This window comes from Hippopotamus amphibius, chromosome 2 (assembly GCF_030028045.1).
Source record: "Hippopotamus amphibius kiboko isolate mHipAmp2 chromosome 2, mHipAmp2.hap2, whole genome shotgun sequence".
Taxonomy (NCBI): Eukaryota; Metazoa; Chordata; class Mammalia; order Artiodactyla; family Hippopotamidae; genus Hippopotamus; species Hippopotamus amphibius.
The window spans coordinates 50563252-50573242 of NC_080187.1; the positions used below are offsets into that span (position 1 = coordinate 50563252).

The 9991-nt window shown below is 47.8% G+C and overlaps 1 protein-coding gene across 4 annotated transcripts in view; it reads right to left on the bottom strand.

Moving 5' to 3' along the window:
• MAMDC2 (MAM domain containing 2) overlaps positions 1–4668 on the bottom strand; it is a 151641-nt gene extending 146973 nt beyond the window's left edge. For 3 of the 4 annotated variants that reach the window (XR_009051645.1, XM_057725328.1, XM_057725329.1), the window contains exons 1-2: positions 4437–4560; positions 4004–4117 (exon numbers count right to left, since the gene is read on the bottom strand). Coding sequence is in view for 3 of the 4 variants with exons in the window: in XM_057725328.1 (XP_057581311.1) it covers positions 4004–4117; positions 4437–4470 (148 nt within the window). In the remaining variant the exon portion in view is untranslated. Of the gene's footprint in view, positions 1–4003; positions 4118–4436 lie in introns of all 4 variants that reach the window. The other variant, XM_057725331.1, reaches the window with a different exon arrangement.
• Positions 4669–9991: the final 5323 nt, after the last annotated feature.

Genomic DNA, 9991 nt, shown 5'->3' on the forward strand with positions numbered 1-9991 from the left:
GTCATCCCCCAGAGTCAGGAAAAGAGCTGTAACCCACAGAAAGAGAGAACTGGTCCTCGTCCTCTAGGAAGGTCCTTTGGTATCCTGGTCAGGTTTTTGGCTCTAGCTGGGCCTCAAGAAATATCAGGCAGAATTAATCACTATTAATAACAACTAGCACATGACTGAGTGAAGAACCGAAACTCAGCTGGCCAAGTAACCGAAAGTATCCTTAAGAGAGAAGGAAGGGGTTTGGGTGAAGAAAGGGGGGGTGACAGGAGGAGACACACACATGTACTTACATTGAGATTTCAGCCTACTCTACCACCCCCCACCCCATCCCCACCCCCTTGGTTATGCCAAACTTCCAGCTGGCCAGCCTGCCTCAGATACCTTCGCTTGCTCCGAGGTACAAATACCATCCAAATTCTGCCTGTGTTAGGCAAGTCCTCAAACCCTGACCCCCACTGCTGTAGGAAAAAAAACACCTTCCCTACAAGTGCTTTTTCTTTTTTTACCTGCTCTTAACCTGACACACTTCCGCATCTACCTTCCTCTCTGGGCTGGCTTAGTGTTCCAAATTTCTAATTAAGGAGCAGTACCTGGCTTTGGAGTTTACCCCCTTCCTCCCTCGCTCCCTCAGTTCCTCCAATGACTTCCTCATAGAGCTAGCTTAAGGATGAAGAACCAAGGTGTCCAAAAATTAGAATGAAGCCAAAATCCATCTGATGACTAATTTGAATTGTGACTATTCTGATATGAGGCCAACTTTATAGCGTCCAAGAATCCTCAGCCGAAGGGCTTCTGCCCCCACACCTGGCACTGGGGATATGGAACCAATAGTCTTGATTTCAGCTGAGGATGACTATTCAAAAGGGTCCCAGTATTCTCTGATCTGTGAAAGAATAAAGGTTTTTGAGATGATACATGAATGAATAAAGAAGATTTTTTTTTTGTAGGATAAAATAGATCTCTTCTTCCCAGGATTTAATTCAAACCTAAAATTTAGAAGCAAGTTCAAAGTTTGATTCTGACACAATCTCACTTGCCTTGACAAGCAAGAGAAAATTAAAATATTCTACCAAAAACATGGAGATAAATCAAGAAAACAAGGCCACAATGACAAAACTGGAAAGTAGACGAGGCTAGGTCGCAGCACCCAGTCACCTGCTCTGGTGCCACCCTCTGTCCTGGGGGTGCCCTCCCTGTGGCACCAAGCCAAGCCAACGCATCACCTTGTCAAAATGAATCCATTTTGAGCCCAGTGGCAATCAAGCATATTTCAAAATGGCCATGAGCTAGGGACAATGGAATTGTAATTGGAGAGGCTTAGAGACCTAATACTCTAAATAAACCAAGGCAGTGGAATGCAGAAACAATTTGGGGCAGCTGGGAGGTACTTTGAGACAACAACCCCTGATTTGAATCTCCTGTAATGAAGTTCTAATTGGCAGATTTCTTTCTCTACTTAACTATCTTCACTGGGCTTTAGCATTGATCTCTCCACTGTAAATTAACCTACTGACCAAGGACATCTAGAAAATGCTATTTGCGTTCCAAATACATGTGAGGGAAAGTCACAGAAACCAACAACTTTCTATCCACCATACAACACATGGAGGTGGATGGAACCAGTTTCAAAGGGTTTTTGCAGCCAGATGAAGTAAATTTGCAGAAAGGCTTGTGAACAGCTTGCCAAATTTCAGCCTGGGACAATTTTATTACCTTTAATTTACCAACCTAGGAATGGGTTTATAACGGAAATTCTTAGTGATAGCTTCTCAGCAGGCAACTGCAGCAGCTGACAAACACCTACCTCACGGTGCCTCTGGAGTAGACTGTTATGTCCAAGTTCTGGCCTCTGAAAAACGCGATCTGTAAGGATGGAAGCCTAACCGGCCTGCTCTCCCAGGAGTGCTGAGAGGAGAATGAATTAACTTCCCCCAGCCAAGCTGGTAGTCCCAGCCCTGAGCTAGAAAGCAGTGGCTGTTAGAAATTAGAAAGAAAGCAAAGAGGCAAGCCACAGTGCTTTCATTATGCTAGAAACCACAATCACCTTTCCCTATAAGCATCTTCCTGTTTTCCTGGAGGGGCTCTGTTTAACTGCCACTGGTACAGAAGTGCCAACTCAGCAGAGAGCACTTCCTGTGGGTCTGAGTAGCTGTTGAGTGCAGAGGGCTTTGGCCTGCCCACTGACCCAGGAGCAGGCTGCCAGGGGGCCACCATCCTGACAGAGGCTTGGCAATGGGGACACAGGACTGAGCCTCCTGGATTATGGGGGAAGGAGTTGATTTCCTTTTCTCAGGGCCAGACTAGGGTGAGGCAAGAGGGGTGTGTAGGGCACAAGATTTAAGGAGGTTTTCACTCTCAGGGTCATACAAGTAGCTCTTTCACCTTAGTCCTAACCCTGCACAGGGCCACCAGCAGAGGTAGAGGGCGTGTGTGTGTGTGTGTGTGTGTGTGTGTGTGTGTGTGTGTGTGTGTGTGTGTGTGTGTGTAAGGTCAGTGGTTCTCAAAGTGTGATCTCCAGACCAGCAGCATCACCTGAGAACTTGTTAGAGATGCAAATTTTCAGCCCCATCCCAGACCCACAGACTCTGAAACTCAGAGGTGGGGCCCAGCAATCTGTGTCTTAACATACCCACCAAGTAATTTTGATGCAGCTAAAGCACTGTGCTAGAGAATAATGCTCTCCAAAGCCAGTCATGTGGTCCCAGTCAGGCCACTGCTCAAAATGCTTCACACACAACCAGAACAGGGAAAGGGGTAGGGTAGTGAGATGAAAGAGACGTCCCTAAGGTGATCAGCAAAGTAGGAATCCCTCAACTAATAAATCAGGAATTGATTTTTCCCGGCTACCCCTAAGTTCTCTGTAGTAAAGACTTGGCAATTGTTGGCAATAAATAAAGCCAACTACTGAGAAGTTCCCTCCTGTTTTTCCCTGATCTAGTCAGCTCAGAGCTGGCCACTGACTTATACCATGGGACACGGCTCAGCCATTTGAATATTCCAAGACTGAGATTCCCTCCTCTGTAAAATGAGGCTAACATCACCTCCCTGCCAATATTAGAGAAGCTAATGTGTGCAAGGCCCCAAACAGAAGCCTGAGGCAGAAAAGCTGTGATGACAGTTCATGCCTCCTAAGCAGAGGTTCTTGGCCACCACCTTCGCTAGGGCCTGAGGACAACTGAGAGGGGGAGGTTAGCTGATCTCCTTTATGCTGCAGTGTTTTTTAAAGGAGGCTATTTCCCAGTCCCAGTGGCCTGAGGTATCAGGCTTCTAAATGGGGTTGCACAAGTAAAAGATAAAGGAAAGAAGTGCCTGCTCTTGAGCACTAGAGAACTACTTATTTATTTATTTTTTTTACTAAATAAATGAAGGGCAAGAACCTATATCTGAAGACCTCACGTTTAAACTTTGTCACTAGAACCCAAATGGTACAAGTGGTGAGACAATGACCAATAGCAGCCTGCTGAGTGACCTCAGGCACATGGCCATGGACTTGGTTTCCTCTTTGCCAAGTACTGGATTATAAAGACAACAATAACACGAGGATGATGTCATGCAACAGAACGCTGTCAAGCACAACATAAATGCGAGGTTTAACATTGAGGTCGCCTTACAGAATTAGGGGACCATTTCTGCAGGACGAGAAGAAAACTAACCTCACCCAACTTTCCCAGCTCACAAAGTCGTCTACAGAGAGGCTGTTGACCTGCAGAGGGCACACAGCTGGTAGGAGACAATCACCAGCTGTGCCCCCTTTCTCCCTTCCATTAGGCAGTAAAGGGGAGGGGCAACATCTCAGCGCTTCTACCCACAGGAGCACGCCCCCCTACCCCCTGTCCCTGTCTCTTCATTGGTCATCCATGCAGCACAGCTGAGAGCTGGAAGGAGGATCCGTGACTCACACTTTTCCTCCTGAGAGTATTCGACTCCAAGATAATATAATATTACCCACACGAAAGAACCAACCAACAAAAAGGAAAGTTCACCTTGGGCCCCTGTTCACCGACCCCCTTACCTTCCTCATTTAAAATCCATGGCAGGAACTCGAACACCGAGTCAAAGCCGCAGGTGCTCTCTTCGAAAGCGCAGGACCCCGCGGGCAAGTCCAGGGCACCGGCAAGCTGCAGGGCTGCGGGCACAAAGCGGGTTTCAGTTCCGGCTCGGGAGGGTTTGCACCAACTCGGGGCACTCTGGGGAACTACCTGGTGAAAGTGGGAGAGGGCGTGCAGGAGGGGGGAGAAGAGGGATGCACTCTTGCCTCCCCTGCCTAAGGGCGCTTCCACTGCACGACCCGTGCACAGTCGCTGGGCTCAAGGAGGGAGGTTAACGGCTGTGGAGATGGATCCGTAGGCACCCTCGGATGGCCCAGCTCAGGACCGCGAGCCCGATTACCAGGGCTGCAGGATTAGGAGAGGGTCCCGAGAGTTCCCCCCGGGTCCAGGCCTTACCTTGCACTGCCAGGAGGACGCCCCTGAACAGCATGGTCGGGCAGGAGGACTGGACAGGGGTAGGAGCCGCCAGCCCGCCGGGACGGGCCGCTCCGGGTGGAAGGAGCGTGGGAAGCGGGGGCGCCTGGAACCGGGGGAGGGAGAAGTCAGAGGCAAAGCGCGCGCTTGGAGCTGCCCAACTTTGCAAAGCGGCCCCGGGAGCCAAGCTGCAAAGCTGATGGTGCCTGAACTGTGAGCGCCGTTTGCTCCGCTGCAGCCGCGAGGCAGCTCGCGTCCCAAGTGAAGTCGGCGGGCCGCACAGCTGGTCCTGCGCGAGGATGGGGCTGGGCGGGGAGGAGACAACTGCACACTTTTGAAAAGCCAGCCAGAGCTGGCTGGGAGAGGAGAGGTCAGGATGCAGTGCCACAGCTCGGATTTTTAAAGCTTGGGGCCAGACCCCTGGCAGACACTGAAGAGGGCAGGCCTCCCAGGAGCCCCTTGGCTGGGTTGGGACTGGAGGCGTCCCACCCCGCCCATCCGCGGTGGGAACAAGTTTATTTCTGGGGACAGCCTCTCTGGATCTGGAATGCCAGTCCATTAGAGCTGGCGCTAATTTTAACCTTTTCTCCCCAGAATGGAAGAGGGTGGAATTCTCTTAGGAAAACCTAGAGGAAAATTTGGAAAGTGTTGAGTGGAGTAAGCTTTATATCTAGGAGTTTCAGTGTTTATGGCCCATTAATGCTAACCTTGGACTACCTCCCCCCACCCCCCCTTTATTTAGCAGTGGAATGTCTGGCATGCCTGGTGCTCAGCATTCGCTCTTTCCGGGGAAACCGGGGCATTCCTCCTCTCCAAAGAGCCATGATAAATGAGTAGAAGGTTTCTAAATTGGGGTGGGGGGGTGGGGGTAGTGATGTCAGGGAGGGGGTTACTGTGAAGTACCTACTGGCTACAAATTTGCTTTGATCATTAAATGGGTCTTTAAAAATAGTCTCTTCCAGTACAGAAAGTGGTGATGAGGGTAGGGGTTCTTCTTAAAGCTCTTTATTATATCCGGCAGGCAATTTTATGCCTAGGGCAATGATTCCCAAATGGTAGGGTACATCAGAAGCCCACCATCAGTTTCTGATTTGGTAGATCTGGTTTGTGGTCCAAGATTCTGCACGTTCCTCACAAGCTTCCAGGTGCTGATGCTGCTAGTCTGGCAACACATTTTGAGGACTACTGGCCTAACAAACTCTTGTTCAACAATCAAAGCCCTGCTCACATGCCTTCACTTGTTTTTCAGACTCTCCGTGTTTTCCTTATCCTTCATTCTTCCCCTTGCTGTTTCTGTTTCCCTCTCTGATCCTCAGGTACTAGGGTGCCTGCAAGTTTTATCCTTTCAGCCCCTGTTTCCCTTTCTCCTTACTTCCTCAGTGATTTCATCCAGTCTCATAGTTTGAAATCCCAACTATAGCCTGATATCTCCCAAATATATATTTCTAGACCAGACTGCCTACCACCTCCAGACTCTTCTGTCTCACTGCCACCTCACCATTTTCATTTGGATGCTTAAGTGCTATCTCATACTTAACAGGTCCCAGCATGAACATCTCATATTCCTTCCCAAACCTCTCTCTCCCGCACCTTATCCATCTCAGTTGAAGGAAACTTTCTCCTTCAGTTGCTCAGGACAAAATACTTAGAGTTATCCTTGACTCTTATTTTCCTCTCAGGACATTGCCAGATTCTGTCAGTTCAGGATTCAAAACATAGCAGGTACTGACTATACTCCATGCCCACAGTGACTGCCCTAACCCAAGCTGCCACTGCTATTTGCTGGGGATGCTGCAGTAGCTTCTGAAAGGTGGTCTCCTTGCTTCTTCTGCCTTGCATACCTCCACTCCATTCTTAACGTAGTTGTCAGGGCATCCTTTTAATATAGAAATTGGGCTATGTCACTTCTTGGTTCCAGACTCCCAACAACTCTATCAATCAGCAGAATCCAAACTCTTTACAATGGCCTACGAGGTCCTCCAAAACCTGTCCCCGCTCCCTCATATCTCTGACCTAATCTGCTGCTCTGCCTACTCCCCTCCAGCCACATGGACTTCCTGGCTGGTCCTCAAACAGAGTCTAGCTGTCCTCTCAAAACTTCATACTGTTCTCTCTGTTCGAAATATTCTTCCCAGGAGAGCCACATGACTCATGCCTGTACTACCTCCAGGTCTTGACTCAGATGTCACCTACATGATTAGAAATTTTTTTTTTTTTTGATAATTTCAATTTATCTAAGTTAGTACCTGAAATTTAGGGAAACAGAGTATGTCGGTTATCTACTGTTACATAAGAAACTTCCACCAAATAACAACCATTTTATTTGCTTATGATTTTGTAGGTCAGCAATTAGGCTGGGGTCAGTCAGGCAGTTCTGCTCTTCTTGCTCAGGTCACTAATGACGCTGTGATCTCCTAGTGCACAAGCTGGAGCTGCTTGGGCTGCGGAACTTCCATTGAGATGGCTTGTCTTTGCTCCCTGTGTTCTTATCCTCCAACAGGTAGCTTGCGCTTCTTCACGTGACAATCTCAGAGGTGATACTACAAGTTCTTTCTTTTTTTTAAATTAATTAATTTATTTATTGCTGCGCTTGGGTTTTCTCTAGTAGTGGCTAGCAGGGGTTACTCTTCATTGCTGTGCGTGGGCTTCTCATTGCCGAGCATGGGCTCTAGTCACTCACAGGCTTCAGCAATTGCAGCATGCGGGCTCAGTAGTTGTGGCGCACAGGCTTAGTTGCTCCCTGCCATGTGGGATCTTCCAGGGCCAGGGCTCAAACTCGTGTCCCCTGCATTGGCAGCCGGATTCTCAACCACTGTGCCACCAGGGAAGACCCTACAAGTCCTTTTTAAGCTTTTGCTTGAGTTACATTTGCTAACATTCCATTGGCCAAAGCAAATCATATGGCCCAACCAGGAGTTAAATAAGAGAGGAGACCTACACATGGATTTAAACATTGGGAGGTGTAATTCATTGGTCCCATTACTTTAACAACCCACCACAGTTTCCTTTGACAGGATATACTAATCAGTTTCTGGTGGATTATCTGGCTGGTCACCAAAATCAGTAGCATCTCAGGACTTATCACTCAAATAGGTTAAAGTTCACATTTCTTCTTCCTGGAATTGCTAGTTCTTCATAATCTGCTTCCATCTACCTGGGATAACCTAGGTTGATTTTCCCATCTGAAGATCCTTAATCACTGAGCAAAGTCCCCATTACCACGCACAGCAGCACATTCACAGCTTCGGGATTCGGATGTGGGCATCTGTGAGGCGCCGTCGTTCTACCGCACCTACTATGTGCCTGCACTGCCGTTAACAGCGGAGGCGGCAGCAGTAACACCCGGCCGGGCACCGGGCAGCCCAGGTCCGGGAGGTCACTTTCTTCCCGCGTCCCTTTCCCATTCGAGCGGAGGGTCGCCGGCCGGGCCTGGCGCCCCCCGCCCCCCCGGATCCGGGCGGGCCCGCCGCGCTCTGTGACGCCCGCCGCGGGGAGCGGCGCTGCGCGGGGCCGCCGGGTTCCCTCAGAACTCGCCACGCCGCTCTGCGACCTCCTTTCCCGTTCCGCTCTCTCCGCCTCCGGGAGCCCATGATTAGAAAATTTAAAAGCCTTCTCTCTAATAAGAGAAAAGCTCCTGGATCCTTTAAAAATAAGTTTATACAAGTTTTCATGAGTTTTCTGTAGGCAGTGACTCAAATGATCTAAAATTTGTTTAGTGTGTATTTATATGCTTTGCCTCAGGGAGTAGCTAATAATAATAAATAACATTTATAATGTTTGCTATTATGAACATCTTAGGTATATAATCTCGTTTAACTTTCTCTAAGATTCTATAGGGTATACATCATTACTATCCCCATTTAATAGATGGGGAAACTGAGGTGCAGAGTTCAGTGGCAGCAAGTGGTAGACACAAGACTCAAACTCAGATCAGCTTTATTCCAAACGCCTATTTTCTCAACCAGTACAGTAGCCTGTCTCCTTTGTCTTTCTTTTTTGATTTCTTGCTCACAGATGGTGCTAAATATCTGATGACTTTCATCAAATTAAAGATTTAAATATGGGTATGAATCCAGTTGAAATTTCAAAACACTATTTTCAACTAAACAAATTTTCAGCAACTATGAAACTGGTGCTCCTTTTCCCAGGTACCTATGGAGTATTTCAAAGCTTTAGGATTGCCTTAGATTCATTTGCATGTTCCAGGTGTTAGGAAAATGAAAAACTTCAAAGCCCTAAAGAGATCTCCAAAAGCTTTTAAATATGATTTAGTACTTGAAGGTGACATCATTTATTGCCACCAATTGGAAACGGAATCATTACACATAAATGCAAAATTAGTTGGGGTATAATTTCTATTTCACATATATCGCACAATCCCAAGAACAGATGACTCTTCCGCATTGTCACAGATTGGGAACTCTGGGGAGCAGTCTGGCTTGGAGTTTTGTGCACAGAATGTTCACTAGGGGGCACCTGTGGGATCAACTTCTATGGAAGGTAGAGGGAGGAAGCAGGATTGGGCCCAGGGAGAAGTGACAATGCAGTGCAGGTCCCTTGAAGCTCCTTCTGAACCCACAGGAAACTCTGGAGTTTAAATGGTCCATTTGAGTTGCCTAATGTTAGGTTAAAATGGCTTAGCTCTTTGTACCGCTGCCTCCATCTGTCACTGGATGTGGCCCACATTGGGACAGTGAGCTCCAATGAGGTGGCTCTCTGCACAGAGGCCAACCCAAGGGGCTAACAGCTGCAGGCTGCTTGATGACAACACTCCCAGCAGCTGGATATTCTGCAAGGAAGGGAGAGAATATTGTACATGGAGAGAGTACAAGAAGGGAATCTGGAAAATATAGAAATATGTGTGTCAACCCACTTTCTTCCATCACTAATCACAAAGCCACATGGCTGTTCACTGTCACATCACTTGGGAACACAGCATAAGGCCCCAAGGTAAGAAACTACCTGGGCTTTTCTCGAAGATGTAACTTAATTGAATAATAAAATAATGCACATAAAGTTCTGATTTTAGAAAGCACTCAGTAAACATCAGGTAGTGTAGTGAGTTCAATAGTAGCCCCCACAAAAGATATGTTGATATCCCAGCACTTGTGGATGTGACCTTATTTGGAAAGAGGACTATGCAGAGGTAGCTAAATTAGGGATTTTGAGATGAGATAACCCTGGATTATGGGGTGGGCCCTAAAATAATGGCAAGTGTCCTTAGATAGACGAGAAGTAACAGACATGTAACGATGGAGACTGAGATTGGAATGATGCAGCCCCAAGCCAGGGAGTGTCTTGAAGGTGGAAGAGGCAAAGAACAGATTCTCTCCTAGAGCCCCCGGGGCGTGTAGCCCTGCAGACACCTGGATTTCAGACTTCTGGCCTCCAATGTGAGAGAATAACTTTCTGTTGTTTTAAACCACCCAGTTTGTGGTAGAGTGGTCTAGCAGCCATAGGAAACATACAGAGTGTTATACATCAAGCAGGCACATGCCTGGCACTCTACCTGCGTTACCTCATTTCATCCATGCAAC